The sequence below is a fragment of the Xiphophorus maculatus genome, chromosome 3, assembly GCF_002775205.1.
Source record: "Xiphophorus maculatus strain JP 163 A chromosome 3, X_maculatus-5.0-male, whole genome shotgun sequence".
Lineage (NCBI taxonomy): Eukaryota > Metazoa > Chordata > Actinopteri > Cyprinodontiformes > Poeciliidae > Xiphophorus > Xiphophorus maculatus.
Window position 1 is genome coordinate 32507963 of NC_036445.1, and position 21336 is coordinate 32529298.

General features: G+C 44.6%; 1 protein-coding gene across 2 annotated transcripts in view; it reads left to right on the top strand.

The window, feature by feature from the left end:
- Window positions 1-21336, top strand: part of grik2 (glutamate ionotropic receptor kainate type subunit 2) — a 460468-nt gene that overhangs the window by 339299 nt on the left and 99833 nt on the right. For both annotated transcript variants that reach the window (XM_023330613.1, XM_023330615.1), the window contains exon 13: window positions 4785-4903. In XM_023330613.1, coding sequence (XP_023186381.1) covers window positions 4785-4903 — 119 coding nt within the window. The remainder of the gene's footprint in view (window positions 1-4784; window positions 4904-21336) is intronic.

The following is a 21336-nucleotide window of genomic DNA, read 5'->3' on the forward strand; positions in this document are numbered from 1 at the left end:
TTATTTGTTACACAATTAGTGAGTAGTGTGAACCCTGACTATCTTGTTAAAACTTTGTTGTAATAAAATCTGATTATTTTGTGGCCTTCAGGACTTGAGAATGTGCTTCAACTCTGATCTTTATTCATAGAAATCAAATTACAATCTCACCCAATGAATTAAAAAAGACATTCATTTACGTTGTACACATATAATGGCTCAGCCTTATTAACAGACCTCTCTGAATCTCTCACTATCCAAATTTTTCACATTATTTAGATTTTGAAACATATATTTATATTCATTTAAATCCACACATCCATCATTGCCTATACTTGTTCATCCTTACAGGGCCCAGGATGGGGTGTTGCCTGTTTTGGTGCTCATTGTAGAGTGGCCAGTTCATTAAAGGGAAACGCAGAGACATATGGAACAAGCAGCCAAACACACACATCCACTCATATCTAAGATCAATTTGAAGTGGACAATAAAGCTATGCTGTTGTTTCTCTGGCTTGTAGCAGGAAAAGGTTGCCCAGAGTAAATCATTGCATGTAATATTACTACGGAATTGGTTTTGGATCAAATTGCATTATGGTCACAAGTTATCTCTCCGATTTGTTCTTATTTGTTCCAAAAATATTCTTCATCAAGTCTTTTAGTTTTCATAACCTAGAGATTCCTAAGCATTGCCATTGCTAGGTTAAGTAAATGTTTCTAATATTTACTTGTCTATGTAAGTAAATGTTAGGTAACATTTACTTATCTTATGTGTCTAAGACACTAGTCTTAAGCCTAGTTCATACATAGCCAAACACATCTGCTACATCTTTCTAAAACGATGTAGCAGAGATATTTATTTCTATAAAATAATCTTGTTCACACCTGATCAGTTTAAGGAAAATGTTCATCTACACAAACCCGTTGAATTACAGCATGTATCGTTATTTTAAACATGCCAAACCCATAGGGAGCAGTGTAGAGCAAAGATTAAAAAAACTATATTAGCCAATCATAATCCTCCAAAACAACAACGACTTCCTGCTAAGAATTAAACATGCCACCAGGAGATTACTTTGTATAGACAGACAGAGAGGTTGAACTACTTTTAAATTCCGTGTTAAATTATAAAGTTAATAAAACATCAGACTGTATCAATTGAGAATCATGTAATAGAAAGTATGTGGACACATGTGGACATTGAACTGCATTGTGCCTCCATATTGGGAGGGATAGCTGGTATAAAACAGCTCACCTCCAAACGCTTTCTCCTTTGTAAACTGAAAGTAACTTCTAGGGAGAACGAGTTTATAAAAAACAATTAAAAGTGTATGAACAAAGTAAAATCAGCACCTCTCTGATAGCAGGCATCTTTCCTCCACTACATGGCCAAACAATAACAATGGTCACATATGACACGTCAGCTGGACGTTATTTGTTCCAGACTGTAATGCGTTGACCTCTAAATCTCCAGTTTAGAGGTCATTTGTCTTTTCATTTGTCTACACGCAAATGAAAAAATTAGCTTTCGCAAATCTTCACTTGAGCCAGAGGTTTTATTATCAACCTTTTATAGTGCTATTAAACAGAAGTTACATGTGGATTAAAGGCCAAATCGCATAATAATCTATTCAGTTTATCAGATATCTGACTATATGTGGATAATAAAGACTATAGTCTAAACTCACTCTACTTTTTTCCAACCATGGCCTGAAATTTTGTAGGCACTAATCCTCATCCCTGCGCCTGATAAAGCCAATAGGACCACATCATCTGCAAAAAGCAGAAACGCAACCCTAAGGCCAACAAAACGGATTCCCCTCAACACTTTGTCTGCGCCTGGAAATTCTGTCCAGAAATGTTATGAACAACATCTGTGACAAAGGGCAGCCTTGGTAGAGTCCAACTCTTACTGGAATCGAGTCTGACAGTAAGTCAGGCTTGACACTGGTCAGACAGGGACCTAACAGTCTGTATCAAAGGGCCTGGTAACTCAGACCCTTTGATTATCTCCTGCAGACTACCCCCACTGGGTTCCCAAAGGGACACAGTCAAATGCCTTCTCTAAGTCTACAAAGCACATGTAGACTAGTTGGGCGAACTCCCACACACCTTCCAGGACCCTGCTGAGAGTGTAGAGCTGGTCCAGTGTTCCACTTCTGGAACGGAAACTACACTGCTCTTTCTGAATCCGAGGTTAGTCTATCTGACAGACCCTCCTCTCCAGAACCCCTTAATAAACCTTACCAGGGACTAAAACTAGTTCTGCTAGTTGCAGTTGTAGAGTGTGAAATTCTACCACATTCTGCAGAAGAATTTATAACACCAGTTGAAGTTCAGGTGTCAATATATAAATTCCATCATCCTCTGACAGATGCATTATAAGTGTTGATTCATTGCTTTGACATTGGCGTTATCAGGAGTGTCATCAAAGGATTTTCACTAGGATGGCCTGGCCCACACAGAAAGATAAAACACTAACAATGATTGTGAGCTGCAGGTGAATTCTCTCTTTTTGTCTCTTCTTATCTCTGTATTGACCTTGCTCAATGTCCCATCACCCCCACCCAGCTCCTCAGAACTGATGACATGAGATAGTGTAAGAGCAGAGTAATTGGATCAAACTGACAGAAACTAGGCCAAGCAGTGCTTCCATGAGAAACAGGTTAAACTTACTGGTCTCCCGTAGGTGGCATTGGTTTAGCATCTCCTGACATAATCACCAGAAGCAGAACTACAGTCAGGCACGTAAACGATAAAGCATATCACCTCTATTGTTGCCAAGTAGTGTTTGGCTCCTTGTGTTGCTTCCAGAGAAGCTGCATATATCACTGTAAGGTTGCAATTTTCCTGAAGTCAATCTGGTATAGCAAATTGACAAGCAAGCAAATTTGGGGAAATTTGAAAGAGCAGACAGATTAATTTAATGCCAATCATTCTTTTAAAGCCTGTATCAAGAGTACATTCTTTGATATGGAGCTACACCACACAATATCCTCTAAGTGATGCAGAGGTCAAAAGGGACACCTCCTCTAACTACATTATAATGTTGAAGCCCTCAATGACAGGATACAGGTAAGTTGCTGTCATTTGATCAACACAGTCATATATCTTCATGTACTACCACACTATGTAAAAAATAATTTAAAAAAAACTTTGATCTTCCTTAGCCTCCATGCAAGTAAAAAAGAATATTCACTTAAGGGTTCAACTTTTCATTTGCATTAGAGTAATATGGCCCACACTGAGTTTACATAATGCATGGCAATTTGATTGGATAAACCTTAGAGTTTGTTAAGCAGTTTAAATTAAGACGGCCCCCTCTCACCCTCACCTCCCTCTACAGTAGTACAACTCAAATCAGGTCAGGTTGCTTAATTGTAGACCAATCAACCTTTACTAATGTAATGTCACTTTTATTTAACATGAATAAATGAGGAATCTCACTGCTTGAGAAGTGGGCTGAGTGAGAGGCAGCACCAGATCCAGTGTGGGCACGATGGGAATGAACCGTTTCATCTGCTGAATATTAATGTTCCTCCAAGATTATAGGGATTATTAGTTCTTTTCTCAGCTGACAATGGGGTTATTTTCAGAAGCCATCGATTAAATTGCTGAGGGAATTGCCTTTGATATGAGCATGCCCACATGAGGAGCTACTTTTAGAAGCTGAATAGTTCTAATTCGAAGCCACTCCTCAATCACTTTGTTATTTGTATTGAAAACACCTGAGAGATTCAGATGAGGATGCAGTTTTTGCAGGCTCTTTTGGAAGTCCAACATCTTCTGTTCCCTTTAGGCCATTAAAAAGGGTGACAAAGCATAGGAAGATTAAAATCAATTAAAAACATTATAATAACAGTCCTCTGACATAGCTCTGTTGTTTATACAATAGAACCACCTTAATCAGCAATGACTTAAGTCAGTCATCTCTATATAAGCGTGTATATTTCTTACATTCCTCTCATTAAATTTTGGACTACTGTCCTTCAGACTGTTAAATGGGTTCAATAAGGTTGACAGACGGTTTTCATTATAATGAAAATGACAACATTTTCATTGTAATGAAGGATAACTGGGTCATTACAATTTCCTGTTTCTTTTTCAGCTTCTCTGTTTTTGGAGTTTTTTCTATTGCAGGTTTTGGGATCATTGTCCCGTTGAATGACCAAACTCCAGGCTTCAGCTGTTGGACAGATGGCTTCAGTTTTTACCTTTGTGTTATTTGCCACACAAAGGGAAATGGGATTGACTTTCTTAGCTGAAAGCCATACAAACGGACCCCAAATCTTGAAGCTTTGAATACCATGTTTGACATTTGGTATTATGTATTAGGGGTTTGGGTTTCACCAAGCACAACATGGTGTTGTCTGTTATGAAACATTTATCAGTTTTATTCATTTCCATTCAGCAGAAGTGTAATGTTGTTTTTTTTGTCTGATTTTGGCACAACACAGCATACGATTGAGTCTTTTGCCATATTTTGAGGTTTTATTTTACCACCAGATTCAAATAATGAATCTGGTGGTAAAAAAAATAGATATCAGCATAGCAAATGCCCAAACCTGAAACTCCTACAAGTGTGAACGTTAATCAGATTATAATCTATTTAATAAACTCTGTATTTTTTGCTGTATTTACATAAAAACATAGAAGTGTATTTTTTAACTAGCTAACCAATATTTTGTCTTTATTTTTCCCCAGATGGAGTGGCTATTCCTGCTCTCTTTTACCATACAGTACATGTCCAGTTGTTGGTGCAGCTACATTGAACATTGTTTGTGTGCTCTCTGTTAATCACCACAGGTTTAGTCCCTACGAGTGGTATAACCCCCATCCCTGCCAGCCTGACTCTGATGTAGTGGAAAACAATTTCACCCTGCTTAATAGTTTCTGGTTCGGAGTTGGAGCTCTCATGCAGCAAGGTAGACGCCTCTGCCTGCTCCTCCTTTTCTAGAACATGTCCCACTTTTTTGCTGGGGGTCAAGCATTCTCTGAAACAGGCCCATGATCATGCATGGGGGCCTCTGTGCATGTAGTTAGATGCTCTATAGGTTGTCCAGCAAAAACGATTGAGTGGAATGAAATTAATGCAAACAATGAGTTGGTATGGTGCTGCTGCATGTTTCCCATCTCCATTTGACTTTGACTTAGAATTACCTCTTCCCTGTTTCACTTTCCTGTCTATCCTAAGCCACACAGTCAGGTAAGTGCACATATACAGAGTATTGGAGTGGGATCAAATGGATGAGGGTGACTGAGAATGTGACACAGCTTTCTGAACAAAGATATGAACAAATATTGTCTCAACTACAATGTGCGATGTGCTGGGCAAGTAATCAGGCAAATTACAGGGCATGAATCTTTGGCAAATGTGGCATTCTTTCAAATTGTACTTGTTTCAAAGTAGTTACAATATATTAAGAATCAGCAGCAATTCTGTGAATTCAGTAAAGAAAGTTATTAATTTGACAGGTTATAATATTCAGACTTGTAACAATACTGTAATAATGATTTTAAATGTGTTGTGTAAATGTTTAGGTAAGCTTTTCTTACTTCTTGTATGAAGGACTTGAAAAGAATTACATTACTTGAGTATAATAATAATAATAACTTTTCACTATTTTTTTACTACTGTTCTTCAGGCTACTGAAAAAGCTACACATAATTCTAGCTTAATTAAAGGATTTTTTGTTTCGTTTTGTTTTATTATAGCTGGCAAGGTATCTTACTTACATATCTAAAACCAGTTGCTCATTTGTCAAAATGTTTTTGTTGTTTTTGTCCAGCTTAGGAGTAGAACAGTAACAATTGTTGGCTAGGGCAGGGTCTGCAACCTTTACTGTCCAAGGAGCCAGTTTTACCCACAGTCATAAGTCGTTTAGAGCTGCAAATGTTATATTATCTCTTGAAGAAAAAGAAACAACAATGCTAATAATTTCTGATAATTATCTACTTTAAGAAAAATATAATTTTTAAAGAAGCATTATTTTTGTGTTATTTTTGTTTTTCTTTTTGATTACATTAAAATAAGAAAAAGCAACACTTTTGGAAAAAGAGGTTGGGTACATTTTCTACTATGGGATGGTGATATTTGTGGAAGATATGTAAAAATAAATAAATGCAGAGTTACCAACCTAATAACAAGAAAAATACATATAAAAGTATGTTTAATGTAATTTTGATTAATTTCATTAAATGCAATTGTTCCATGAAAAAAATTTAAAACTACTAAAATGTGCATTTTCTGTTAAACTTATATTTAAAACAGAAGTTGGTTATTTATCATTTTTAGTCAAAGTTATTAAGAGCCATTGTGGAAAGTCCAAAGAGCCACTTCTGGCCCTGGGGCTAGGGCCCAGGCTCCTGGGTGAAGATTTACAAACATTTATAGAGGTTATTAAATCATCACATGACTACTAACTAAAATCACTGTGAACATGTTCCATGAGTGTCTTAGTGATGCAATATTGTGCAACTGCTCTCCATCAACAGTATAGGAATAATTAAAGTTAGAATTGCAATAATGTTCTGCATTAATACAATTCTACAATAGTGATGTGGATATATGTTTTAGCTGTGGCATTACATCCATAGTAGTGAGGTGAGAAGCTAATTAAATGAAACTTTGACCTAATTGGTTAAGAAGCTATGTTTGAGAAGTAGAAGGTTGTGGAACTAGGTTGGACAAGCATTCATTGATCTACAATGTAGAGAGGCTCCCCTGTGTGGTGGCTTGCCACCCCCCAGAAATCTGTGGGACTTGCTGTTTGGTCTTGACGTTACCTTGGGTACATGACAGTCAGCCCCAACCAGGTGCTGTTTGGGTCTGACCTCTCCAAACTGGTTTCTGAGAGTAAGGAACCAATGGATGGTAACATGTTCTACTTTGAACTGTCTAAGCTGTGCTTATAACAGAACATGCTACGAACATTTCAAGTTGTAGTCCAATCCTGTTTGTTAGTTTGATCTTTTCTTTTTATTTGGGTAAAGACGGTGGGCACAGTGGGTCGTTGATGGCGATGTTGGGTAATTTAATTATAGTAACACTCCATTTCAAACTAGATATAGATATGCATTCATTCCACTTAACTATTACACTCTTATAAGAATGAATGCTTATTAGAGGATTCATTAGAGCAACTTAACTTTTTGCCATGGGGCCCAAGGTTCCTGGTGGTGCCCCTGCGTAAAGCTTCACTAACCTAAATCAATTTAAAATTATTCATATTAATTTCAAAAATACTTTATTCCAAAAGAAATTAAATGCATATCACGTAACTCATATAATCAATGTATCTTCAAAGAGTTGTTGTGATGTTGTGGGCAGGAAAGATATCTGAAAGCAGCCTTGCAACAAATCTGAAGAGACCTCTGACCAAAGACTTCAGCACGGCATCACAATGTAATGACTGTCATGACATGCTATAAGCTTAATTTCTAGGCAGCAGAGACAATATTTCACAGTAACATGTCCTGGATGATATCAGTTGTTGGCAAGCACTGCTAATCCACCTCATTTGCTTTTGATGCTCCTCTTTAAATCTCTGTCTGGCTGTATTGTGAGAGAGCCGGACAGAAAGACTTTGGATTACAATCAACAGATGAGATGGTTTGAACGTCTTCCTTTTCTCTCTGCTCTTCGGTCCTGCTCTGAATCTATCAAGCTTCATTTTCACCCACTTTGGGATTTGGAGACATAGTTATTCTTTAGGATGAGCTGTCAGATGTTATAAAGACTGTAGAGACGACAAAAGACTGCCTCATTACAGGTGCCTTTACTTTTGTGGAAAGTCAAGACAACATCTATACAATACAATTCAAAAATACTTTAATGATCCCAAAGGGAAATTAAATAAGGTTTTTGTATACAGTTGAGTAGAAACACAAAAAAGATGAGTTTACTAACGAGACCTCACAAAGGTTTTCAGAACATTTTCTGGAATTTTTGAGAACAGAGTGCCTTATGGCCTGCCTTTCCTGCTCCGTTCCAGTGTCTGCAGCAGCTGCACTTAGTTTGTCATCTCTTTCCTCCTCTACTAGACAGCTCACTCAAGGGACTGCAAGAGAGAAACTTTGATGAGAAGTAGGAATGCAAATGCAGGCTCACAAAAGGAGCATAGCAGAGTTCTTAAGATAACCCTAACCCTACCCTTGTATTATTTGCTCTCTTTATCAGTTTTCTGTCTTAGTGAATGGGAAAACTTCCTTGTTTCACCTTTTCAACAGTTATAAACACAATGCAACTTGACTGCAGAAAGAGCCAGCTGGCCTTTAAACACTCACTGGTTACCATGGTTACCCACATTTTTCTTGTGTTTTAACATTTGTTAGCGTGTTGTCAGTGTACTACAACTTTTTTTCACAGAGTGATAAAATAATTTATTCTGCCAAACTGACATTAGTGAATGATATACGTCTTAATGACCCATAAGCATTAAATGCAAATGAGTCGATAAATAATGAGAGAAAATGTTCCAAACATCGGACACTTACTTACAAGCAATATTAAAGCAATTTCTTTAGGGTAACATCATTGGCTATTGACATGTCAAGTCCCTCTAAGTAAGACAAACATATACATGGTGAGCAGTAAGGGTACTGGAATAGGGTTTTCCTAAAAGGTAAGGTTCAATGACGCTGTGCTAAAATTAAAACTTCTGACAACATCAGATGGTGCAAAGCTGCATGTGGGAGTTGCGACAGTGTTATATCTAACATAACACTGGTCGAAGAAAGATGATCTGTATTGGCTGTGAGTTGTAAATAATTGTTTAGTCAAATTGTAAATAGTTTAAATAGTTAGATTAAAGTATTCTTGCCTGCCTTCTGAAGATGACATGCGCAGCAGAGTGGCTACTGACGCAACGTGATGTTGACTGATAATCCCTCTATAGGTTCACCTTATTTCAATAGCCTCAAACACTCACACTCTCTCACTCCCCTCATACAATATTCATCTTCCTAATATTTATCCCATTCTGTACCTTAGACCTTGTCCTACATTTAACAGTTACCAGTACCTAAACACAAGTCACACCTTAGCCCTAACCCTATTCCCTAACTCAACAGCACTTTTTCTTATGTGGCCTGGGCTTTGGGCCTCGTGAGGAACAGTGGGATATGTGTAACAGTGTAGTATGTGTGGGGAAAATGGGCCTTACAAAGTGAGAAATGTTAAAACACACACACAGATTCTCTCCAGATATGTTTATTTATGCAGTAAATATATTCTCCAAAAGCTTGTACACAAACACTAACTAAACCCACCTATAAAGAAAACATTGAAAATAATCAATGATGCATGAGAGTAAATGGTGTCAAGAAAACTGGCATAGGGTGTGAGATCTTTCCGGGTGCATGCAGAAAAGGTGCATAGAGGCCTGAGAGAAAATAAGTAATCTTGTAGTTTGATTAAAAGCTAATTAAATTGAATATGAAGGAATAGTAAAATGAATACAAGTAATCACATAATAACCTTCTGAAATGTATTATCTGAAATGTGATCTGTAATGATTTCTGTAATGAATTAACTGTGGAAAGATTATGGTTGATGAATTATAATAAGTAAGAGATGTGATTGATTGTTAACTAAGGATCAAACTTGTGATGATGTGAAGTTGTAATCATTTGAAATTAATTCAAACAGGTTTAACAACAGATTTAATGTGTTTAATGAGCTATAATACATAATAGTGGGTTATAGAAAAAGAGAGGAATACAGCACAGTCCTGAAACAGGAAATGTCGCAAGCAGTTCTGAACAGATGGTCAGAGCGCACAGGATGGTTGGAGTGTTGAGTTTGGCTGAAGCAACGGAGAAAGGGGAAGTACGGGACTTTCCACCATGGTCAGCAGAAATAGATTGGGCAATGTGAGGACTTTTTCATGAGATACAGCAGATGTGGAGAAAGTCACGTAGGCCAAACCTCCCCATACACACACATGGTGGAGAGATGCATAAAAAGGGGCTGAAAAGAGGAACCAGCCGTTCCCAGTCCGACGGCGCAGAAGGAGAGACAACTTGCTGAAGCAGATTGAGCCACGGACCGCACTTCAGAACCACGGGGGAGCTCGGACTTCACACCGCCAAGAAAGGACTGGGTTCCATCGCCCCATCCCTGGTTCTTCATTCGATCGTCGGTCTCGTCTCAGCCCAGCAATTACAAACTCTGCAACAAGACTTGGAGGAAGGACAAAGCTCCCTCAGGGATGAGGAACTGGGTTTTGCAAAAGGATTCGGACCCGTTCTGCTTTGTTTCTTTTCTAAAGAGGGTTTTTTCCACACCAGGCAAAGACCTCAACCAAGGATGCTAGAAATTCCTGTTGCCAAAGATCCACCATCGTCTGGGTATGAGTTGAATCTGCTCATTGAAATTCCATCTCAGAACTTGCGACTTTAGTCAGGGAAAAGAGGACAGGGTAGTATGATTGTACATGTAAATTTTATTACACTGTTTTTAAATTATTTACGATTGATTATTGATTTGTATGTCGCATATCCCTGCTTAAGCTTGCGTAATAAATTTATACTATAAAATTCTAAAGAGGTTGGTGGACATTGGAATTAATAGAGTCATTTAATCTTCGTTCAGTTCTTTTAATTAAGGTAAAACTAATGTACATGATTCCAGTAAATAGGAGGCTTCATAATTTCCTTTGGCGAGAATAAATAATGACCCTGGGACTTACATCTAAGTCACTAAACATAATCTAGCCGGTTCCAAGTGCAAGTTATGATTTAGAAAGTGGGCTACCGTTAACAGAAGTGGTTATTGGAATTATGCAGCTGTGAGGGCTACTCAGCTGATTGTTTCTTAACTGTAAAGGGTCATAACTTCTGGATTGGAGGTAGTTAGAGCTAGACGAATCACTTTCGCCACCAGTTTAAATAGATTATCTCTTATAGAGTACTTTTAGGGTAATACCCAGGTCTCAGAGATTTTCCGGACCTGTTAGACAGAGAACTGGTCAGTAGACAGCCCTGGGTAGTAGTGAGGAGTGGGCGGGGCTGACTATTGCAGGATAACCTTCATGGCGCCCAACGTGGGGCGGCGCACAACTGAGTAGGCGGGCCCCAAAGATACCAAGTCAGTAAAAACAGATGTGAGACTCTGAATAGCTCACTTGGGTTACTAACTCTTGGGGAAAAGAGTTAGTGGTGACTGATAAGGCCATCAGTCACAACCCTCGCAGTAACTGTATAGCATACAGGTGAGGGAAAGCTTCTACTGAGGATAGAATGACCAGATCCAGACAGTGAAGCCAGTAGCCAACACAGCCTGGACCCATCCCTACTCGAAAGCGCAAAGAGAGGCTTTGGGGGATAGGCGACTCGAAAGACAAAGACAACTATGAGTGAAGAAGAAGAAAGAGGGGAACTGGAGCCCCTACAAAAGCCAGCAATGGAACAAGAGGCAAGCAACAACAGCCGGGATGGGAAGAATCATCAATCCCATCTTTCCAAATCTACATTATCGCAATTTCCTGTAATGTTGATATTACTTGGTGATGGATTGGAATCCTGGACTGAGATAAATAAAAAGATGTTCTTTGATTCTCACTTCACCATGAGCAGGGACGTGGCTCGGAGCCCAATGGAAATCATAGTGCAAAAACGGATATACTATTGCACCCAGCTTAGACACGGCCACCGACTGGGAGTCGTCAGATGCCCAGTGAAAGTGGCTAGGAAGTCGGAGGTTAGAGGATGGCTGGAATGGTTCGCTGACCTCCTTGAAGGATGGGTGGATGGTGAGCTACGAATTGTCCACAGCCCCTCCGAAAAGTATGACCGCGTAGTAAAAACAGCTACCTTGGCGGCGGGCATCGATGGAATCCTGGTGGACCCAAACGTCAAGGGGGTGAGCCAGTACAAAGACTACACCGAGGCCATGCAGAGACTTTCAACCTACAAAGAAGGCAAAGAAAAGGAACAAGCCCTCGAAGAGGCAAGGTCGGAGGTGGCTGAGCCTCCGTCCCGACTGCCCAGCAGAGCCCCGACACCGACTCGCCCGCAGAAGCAACCTCCGAGGGATCTGATAGACCTGACGGCCGGCAGCAACGACAACGATGGCGGTGACAGCGGCGACGACAGCAACAACGATGACGACGGAGGCATCCCTGCTCAACCGGGTCCATCGCGGAACGAGGACATCCCACCTGCACCGGCCAATGAGGAAGACCCCGAGGGACAGCTCGTCGGCAGTCTCACCGAGGAGCAGTGGGAGCAAGCGGTCAGGGATTGGTCCACTGAACGGGGTCGGGAGCTCGGGTTTCATCCCCGAGTCCACAGCACGGAGAAGAAGCATCCACTGCAACCTACGGAGACCCCAGCAGCCAGCAGTTCCGACGAGGACGAGGAGGAATCGGACGAGGAGCAGCGGGACCCCGGTCGCCCTAAGAAGAAGACTCAGAAATCGGACACCTGGAGGATGGCCCGAGAATTAGCCGAAATACCACCGGGGGCCAGCAACTTTAGACTGCAGACCGGCCTCCGGATTTATCAGGTTATTGGAAGAATATGGGATCTTGAGGGTGACGGACTGATTGTGTTCACCAATGACAGATACAAGATCCACAATCGAAAGTTCAGACGCAGCCTTGAGGACCAAGCAGGGCAATATTACCAAGCGGATTCAAAATTGCTAGAAGCCGCCTGTAGCCCAAAGACAAGGGGAGAAGTAGTCTTGATGAACGGCTATAGTCTCCCTTATGGAGCTGTAATCCTAGTCCCGATTGACGTCTACCGAAAAGGAGAGAGTTTGGAGGAATATCGGAAGAAGATGTGGCATGGACTCGAGCGGGGCCTGACAGCAGCCAGCAACGAATGCATGAGAAGAGTGATAGTGAGTGTACAAGGACTGAGATCGCCAGATCTGCCAAGGGACACCGCCAGATCAATCGCGGAGAACGGAGTGGTGAATATAGCCAGGACCAACAGTCATTTCTTTGTGTTCAAAGAAGTGGTGGTGGTGATTGACCCCCGTCTGCATCGACTCCGCACTGAGCAAGGGGTGAAATTGGCAGCTGAGATGGAGGAGCAATGCCGCATTAGCCATCCATCGCAAGAAATCAAGAAATATCCCTTAAAAATTCCACAGAGTGAGGTTTCAAACACCACCCAGATCGGTAAAGCCAAAGCCGTGCAGCCGCCCAGGATAAAGATAAAGGAGGCACCTGTTGAACCAGAGTTCTCCGCAGCAAGGTACGTTAAGGAGTTCTCGTTTGAAGAGAGCCGCAGTGAACTGAAAAAACCCAATGCGGGAAAAGTTAAGAATAAGCAGCCGACGGTCCCGAAAGAAGAAGGACCGATGAAACCAGCCAAGATTCGACCGCTGAACTCCCCCAGGAGAGAACCTCTTCGACAACAGCAGTATGAGGACATCAGTGACTCGGAGGACGAAGAGGAGCAACCGGAGATCGAACATCCGGGAGAAGAAGAAGAGGAGAGCGATCACGGCAGCGTCTTCTCCGACCCAAAGCAACTACCGGCCGAGCACAGGACACTCCGAACAGGACAGCACCGGGGTAAGAAGAAAGAAATAGAAACCTTTGACATCGAAGGATCTTCTGAGAGACTGGCAAGAGATGTGACCTGGGGTCCCGTGCAGGCTAAGGACGGACGGCGTACGTATGTACCAGAGGTCGGCCAAACCGAGTACCAGATCCCGGCAGGATGGGCCAGCAGATTGGGAGACCGGGTGCAGCTCGAGGTGGAAGCGACAATCGGAGAATGGGCTAACATCCTGATGACGCCATCCTGCTCCACTCTGACAGCACACTATTCCCTGACTACCAACTTCAGGAATGCATACATTGGAATTATGTATGATGTGATGCTGCGACGACTGAAGAAAGCTGCCTTCAAATACTCCAGGGAGGCTCGACAGAAGCTGGACGAAGTGTCGGCTGATGAAGAGGAACCGCAGGCGACGTCTTCGGAGCCAGGACCACAGATCCCGGTGAGGCCACCAGGGGCGTTGGCTCAGCTACCTGCCGCTAATGCGGGACAGGATGCTTACGCCGAGTTGAAGAATCTAAGGCTGGTAATTAGGAGTAAAAACGCAGACGAAAACAATGAGGAGTATCTGAAAGATGTTTGGCCAACCGTGTTGTCTACCACCAACCACGAGGGAGCCAAAAAGTTGTGGCTGACCAGCGTGACCTCGGACCCGATGGTTGGAACAGATTCAGCACAGAGCAACTATGAAAGGCTGGTGTTGGAAGACATGGATGATGAAGAGTCCCAGGTGAAGAGAGCTAGAGGACGACTGGACAAGGGAAGCCGGTTGGAACCGCTGTGGCACACACTTAAGCAGACCGTTTCCCCTGCGAGATATGTGAAAGTACTGCGTGAGGTGACAAAAGGACGCAGAGGAGAGATCGTGTTCGTGAAGTTGCCAGTGAAAAGCACAACAGTCGCTCAGATGGATGTAGCGGTGCAGGGATTCGACCTGGAACAACAGTACTACGAGGACAAAAGGAAGAAGGAGGCTAGCCAACCGGCAAAGCCACCTGGAAGGGTTAACATCAGACAACCATCCAACTTCCAGGGTAGACCGTTCCAGCAAGGAGCACCGCCATCCAACTTCCAGAGCAGACCGTTTCAACAAGGAGCACCGCCACCCAACTTCCGGAACCGACCGTTCCAGCAGAAACCACCAGGACCACAAGGGAAACCGACCAACCCTCCTGCTTCATCAAACCAGCCAGGAAAAGGTCAGTTCCTGACAGATGAGGAGTATAGGAAATTGAGCCCAGAAGAGAGGACGGCCCTCCGTGAGTCCCGTAAAGCCGGGGCCGGAGGGTCACCAAAGTAATGGCGTCCAGGTCGCGGGTCGTTTTAGAAAATGCCTACTGGGAAGGGGACGAAATCTATGCTAAAGTGGAAGGAGTGCCCTACCTAGTGGACACCGGAGCGGAGGTGTCGATGACCCGCAAAGACCTAAAAACAGCAGGACACCTGAAGGTTCAGTTTGCCAATGGAAAAATAGAAGAAATGCCATATGGGACCTGGAAAGGAGTAGTGTGGGTGAAAGGTCCCTACAATCTCCTCACAGTAAAAGACTTAGACGAACTCAGTAAAAAGAAAGGCACACATCGCCGACTGGAGCGAAGGCTGACAAGCTTGAAAGCAAGATTGGTGAAAGTTGGCCCAACACAAACAGGATCAGAGAAGCAAGACTGGTACAAACCGGTCGACATACCAACGGTGACAGAACAGAAACTTGAAGAGAGTGACTTCTCCCCGGCTGGGAAAGAGAAGCTACGTAAAATCATCGCTACAGCACAGGTAGCACGGTTCAAGAACGATTGTGGAGATTTGGGCCCAAAGTTTGTTCATCACATCGAAGGTGGGGTTCATCCACCTGTTCGGCAGTACCCGTTGAACCCAGGAGCAGTCGAGGAGATGGACAAGATCGTGAAGGAGCTGGGCGCCCTAGAGATCATCAGAGAGGAGCTCAACCCGATCACCAACAGCCCCATCCAGGCGGTGAAGAAACCTGAATCGGCTGGAGGGGGTTGGAGGCCAGTTATCAACTTCAAGGCCCTGAATCGAAGAACAATAGCAAACCGAGCCAGTTTGATCAATCCACAAGGAGCGTTGAAAACTCTTCGAGTCAAAAAGTTCAAGTCCTGCATCGACCTAGCCAATGGATTTTTCTCTCTACGCCTCGCTAGACAGTCGCAAGGTAAAACTGCATTCACTCACAAAGGCAAAAGCTATGTGTGGCAAAGGTTACCCCAGGGGTACAAGAACTCCCCAAATGTGTTCCAGTCAGCAGTGATGGAAGTACTGGGGGACGTAGGTGCTACTGTGTACATTGATGATGTTTTTATTGCTGATGACACAGAGGAAGAACACCTAGAGAGACTACGAAAAGTGGTTGAAAATCTCACCAAGGCAGGTTTGAAGCTAAACCTCAAGAAATGTCAATTTGGACAGTTCCAAGTGAATTATCTGGGTTTCCAAGTCACTTCGGACTTGGGACTCTCGGATGGGTACAGAGAAAAGCTGACGAACATTCAACCACCACAGTCAGAAAATGACTTGCAGAAAATATTGGGACTGTGCAACTATGTCAGAGACCATGTACCCAACTATCAGAAATATGCCAAACCTTTGTACCACTGCCTGAGGAAAAGTGAGGATGACGAGAAAGACGGAAAAAGACCCTGGGTTTGGACAGCAGCAAATCAACAGAACCTAGAGGAACTGAGAAGGGCCATTCAAGCAGCTGTGAGATTGGAACCAAGGAGTTTGTCAGAAAGACTGGTGGCAGAGATCAGCTGCGAGAATGACGATGCCATGATCAAAGTGAGTAACGAAAATGGAGGCTTAGTTACCCTGTGGAGTTACACCCTAACTTCTGTTGAAAAGAAATACCCGCAGGAAGAGAAAGAGCTAGCGGTGTTAGCCCGCTATTGGGGTGTGCTGAAAGATTTAGCACAAGGACAACCAGTTAAAGTCATCACACAAAGCCAAGTTCACAAGTACCTAAGAAAAGGGACTGTGGAAAGTACTAAAGCAACCAATACTCGGTGGGGAAGATGGGAGGACATCTTGCTGGACCCGGAGCTTGAAATTGGGCCAGCACAACCCACCAGTAAGAAAAAACCACAAGAAACACCCGAGAAGCCAGGACAACCGGAATGGACAATCTACACCGATGGATCCAGAAAGGGGTCCGACCAGTCGGCATATTGGGGATTTATTCTGAAGCAGGACGGCAAGGAGAAATGCCGTCAGAAAGGAAAAGCTCCCGGTAGTGCTCAAGCCGGAGAAGTGACGGCAGTACTGGAAGGATTGCTGGAGCTGGTGAAAAGGAAAATCAAAAGTGCCAGGTTAGTAACCGACAGTTACTACTGTGCTCAGGCCCTTAGAGAGGACTTGGCCATTTGGGAAGAAAATGGTTTCGAGACAGCAAAGGGCAAGCCAGTGGCACACAAAGATTTGTGGAAAAAGATTGCTGAGCTGAAGCTGCAGTTGGAAATAGAAGTGCAGCACCAAAGAGCACACACGCATGAGGGAGCTCATTGGCGTGGGAATGATGAAGTGGACTGTTATGTCCAACAAAGGAAGATCGTCTTTGTCGGTACCGAGAAGTGGGACAGAACTCCCAAAGGACGGGAGGTCCCAGAAGAATACGTGGTCGAGGTCGTGCGGAGCGTGCATGAGGCCCTTGGACATGCAGGCGTGCGACCTACCCGTAAGGAACTGGAGGAGCAAGACCTTTGGATCCCAGTGAAACAAGTCCAACGCGTGCTAAGGGACTGTGAAGTGTGTGGTCAATACAACGCAGGTCGCCGAGGGCAGCGGATGGATGGGTTGTCCATCAAAAGCACGGTCCCCTGGGGCTCAGTCTGCATGGATGTCGCAGGCCCCATGGGGATAACAGGAAGGAGAGGTGAGAAGTACCTCTTAGTGCTGGTGGATTCTATGTCGGGGTTTGTAACTACAAAAGCAGCCAGGAAAGCAAACGGCAATAGCGTTGTCGGCATGCTGGAACAAGTATGCAGTGCCCTGGGAATCCCGAAAGAGCTGCGCACGGACAATGGGACTCATTTCCGTAATTCACAGGTTGACCAGTGGTGTCAGAAGTATGGAGTAATGCGAGTTTACTCGCCACCCTACACCCCACAAGCTAACGGAGTGGTGGAACGAGCCATAGGGTTAGTAAAGAGCTGGATAGCTAAAAATGCTAACACCAACAGTTGGAGCACCCAAGCGGTGGAAATAGGGCAGGCCCTGAACGACAGAAGCAGAGCCGAAAGACCCGCCCCTGCGATGGAACTCAACCAACGGCCGTTCACCACGAAGGAAGTGGGGCGGGGCTCCAGCGACAAAAAGGAGAAGCTGACGCCCAGAGTGCCATTCCGAGAGGGACAGCGCGTGTGGGTCAAAGCAAGAGAACAACCTGTACACGCAGCAGTAAAACCCAAGTTTGAGACAACTGACATCGTCAAGAGAGTACTGGATAGGAACACAGTATTGCTGGAAAGAAAAGGGATCCAAGGAGTCGAGCAGCTCAAGCCGGTTCCTGACTAAAGCGAAACAGAAGCCGGTGAAATGGCCAGTGAATCATGTACCATTCCACCCTATCTCGGACTGGCCACCGTGAAAGGGGTGGTTGTAATTAGAAGAACACCTTCAGGGATTTGGGCAGGACGAGCCCTGAAGAAATTGGATTGGGCCAAAAATGGAGTCCTGTCGGAGGACCGAGAGATGCTGGTTTGGAGGAAAGCTAAAAGCGGCTGCCCGGTTTGTTTAGCCGACCACCATCTTCCCATTATCTGGGAAGGACCGGGCCGTGAGAAGCCAAGACACCAGGAGGCTACCGCAGAGATGCTACAACACCTTCGCGTCTCCCCAGTCACGGTATTGAACAACACAGTCTGTGGGAACTGCCGAGTGGGTTACCTGCCCCGGCTTAAGTTGGAAACCCAATGGGGGTGGCTCCAGGAAAAACCAAGAACTTGTTATTGCACGTGGGACGGAGATGAGTTACACCACTGCCCTGTGTGCGAGGAACAGCTGAAGAGTGGAGAGGTAACACTGACAGGCGAAGCTGAGGGGTGGCAAGTGACGAGGTTTTACAGCTCGCTGCGATATTACAGAACCTATGGGCAAGTGCAGCCGAACTATGGGAGCTCCATACCGATAATATTACCAGGGCCTTCCGCCCCTCCGAACACTCCAGAGGAACTGGACCCATGGGTGTGGAAGAGGGAAGAAGGGCCCCATGATGTCCTGTGGGATTCTGTTCAAGCCGCCTGGCCATATGACGCTGCTAGAACATCCCTGTCATGTCCACCATTGAATGCCAACCACTCTCCTGTGGTCTTCCGGGTACATCGGCCTCATGCATACCAACCATCAGCTGAGGAGCTAAGTGCACTCCCAGATGACGCCCGAGAGCAAGCCGTTAACGGTGGGTGGACAGGCCCCTGGGAACTAACCACCTGGGCACATCTAATTTTGGAGGTCATCAATGACTGCACGATACCCATAGTGGATCTGCCGGATGTACCAAGAGAAGATGGGGTGCGCAGCTCGGATATGTATTACTACACCACAGAGGTGGAAGGATGGGGCAGCAATGCGGTGAGACCAAAAGAGAAGTCTTGCCTGTACTGGGTGACAGCGGAATCCCAGTTTCGGGATGGAGTTTTGCAACACCCGGGAGGCGTGGCTCACAGGGCGAGTACGCCCTCTGATCCTAGCACCTCCTGTCATGTCCAGCTGTCAGTGCGCATGATCACCGTCCCCTATAAAGGGATCTACTCAGTCGGAGCAGCCATCAAAGTGGTACCAGACGAGCAGACTCACGCCACCGTGTCCAGTACGGAGCCGGAGCCTCCCAAGAAGAAATCCAAAACTCACGCCTGGCAGAAGCTCGCCTCAGCATTTCCATGGAGAAAGACAAACCAAGACTGATGGACGCACCGGAAGGAGGAAAACGAGTCGTCGAGTCTGCAGGTCAGCAAAAAACCAAAAAACGAAAGGGGAGACAGTGTTTTGTGACTAGATTGTTCAAAGTGGGGGTTGGAGTCTCATCGGGACTATCAGACAGAGGCCCGTTTTTAAAACTCCCTACCACCTCCATTCTACTAGATATGCCAAGAGAAGATTTCACTGTTTCCAATCCGCTCACCGAGGCCTATTTTCTTAAGTATCTCATATATCTCCGACCCACCAATTTCCAAAACGTAAAAGAGGTGGGGGAAAGTGAAGAATACACGACGCCCCCTGCCATGAAGCCACATTTATTTATCCCTACCGCACCGCCCGCTTGGAAAGGAAGAGGATCCGACAACACGGTTAATGTTGCATCAATCTCCCCTATGTGCCCAAGATCTCTACCATGGACTTTTAATACAGTGTATTTCAGGTTACAGGGGATCGAGCTACGGATTAGGTGGGGTCCCCATTATCTTGAACCACTGCAAGGACTGTATTGTGAAATTTCACTTAATGACATGATGATTTGGACCACTTCACCAAGTATGGCGAAAACTATAGTAAAGAGGGAAATAAATCCAGAATGTTATATATTTAATAACACCAGGCTTCCATTGAAATTGGAAATAGACAGGGTCTACCCCAATCCACCACACCAGAGGATTTTTACTCCGTCAACCTGGGGGTACCGCACTAGACTAACTCTGTATGGACAATCATTGTACACCTATATCTCAGTACCTGCCCCAATAGGGTACAAACACGAATCCTGGCAAGACCAGGCGCTGAAAAATGGAACCGCCCCAGGCCCATTCCCTAGGCCGGACTACTGGAGGGTGTTCCACTGGAAGTGGGTGTGGAGGGGGTTGGAGCCTGATTTACCCTACCCCTCTCCCATATATACAGCCCTGCAGCAGAGAAGGGCCACCAGACGGGTTGGAAAGAACCCTGCCAACCAAGGCCACCTCAACTCTTTGAGAAAAATCTGTACAGCGCCTGATACAGCGGATCCCAGAGAAGCACTAATCTGGCCAGGATGGATGCTATCGGCATGAGGCGCCGACCTACAGACCCGGAGTTGCTGGATGTTACATCGGAATCAGACAGCTCTACTGACACCGACGACGACTCGGAAATCTCTAACGAACCCTTGCTACGGAAAACGACTACGATAACCAGAAAAACCCTATGCCTGAAAGGGCTGCTAACGCTTCTTGCCCTGCTGTTTGCTGCTGCTGTTCTTGCTACTATCTTCTACTTCATCGGAGTTGGACCGTGGTATCTTACGCATACAAGAGTCACCTACGGACATTCTAAGTACGCTAACTTCAATTGTTGGAATACAAGCACCACGGCTATTTTTGTACCATGGAACAACGAAACATCTGTCCAGAACCGAACCGGGCTGTTCGCCAAAGACAACGGGAAAAAGTACGTGGAGCGCCGAGCCTTCGGATTGAACGACTCCACTCTGGACGACCTTCTGAATCGCACCTGGGAGATCTACAACTATGACTTCCTCGAAACTGGAGTGCTCTGCTGGATACGGGTTCTGCAAAACAAAGAACGAAGGACCGTCAGATGCAACTGGATTCACCCGGACCGAGGTATGCCAGAATGGCATTGCAACATGGCTTGTCGATCGCTGCTATTGATGCCAAGTCAAGGGTACTGGGATACCGAAGTAGTATACCCAGCCCCACACAGGTCCTCAGGCTGTCGGGCCTGGCTTCCACGAGGGGAGTTTTGGGGAGATATCCACCTGAACTGCAGAAAGGATGACATCATCCCAACAGCACCAACGGGCAACTGGACCTATCGAAATGCCTCCCGAGGTAATCTTCCAGTCAATACAACGATGCTGCCTACATCAGCCAATTTGACCAACATGACG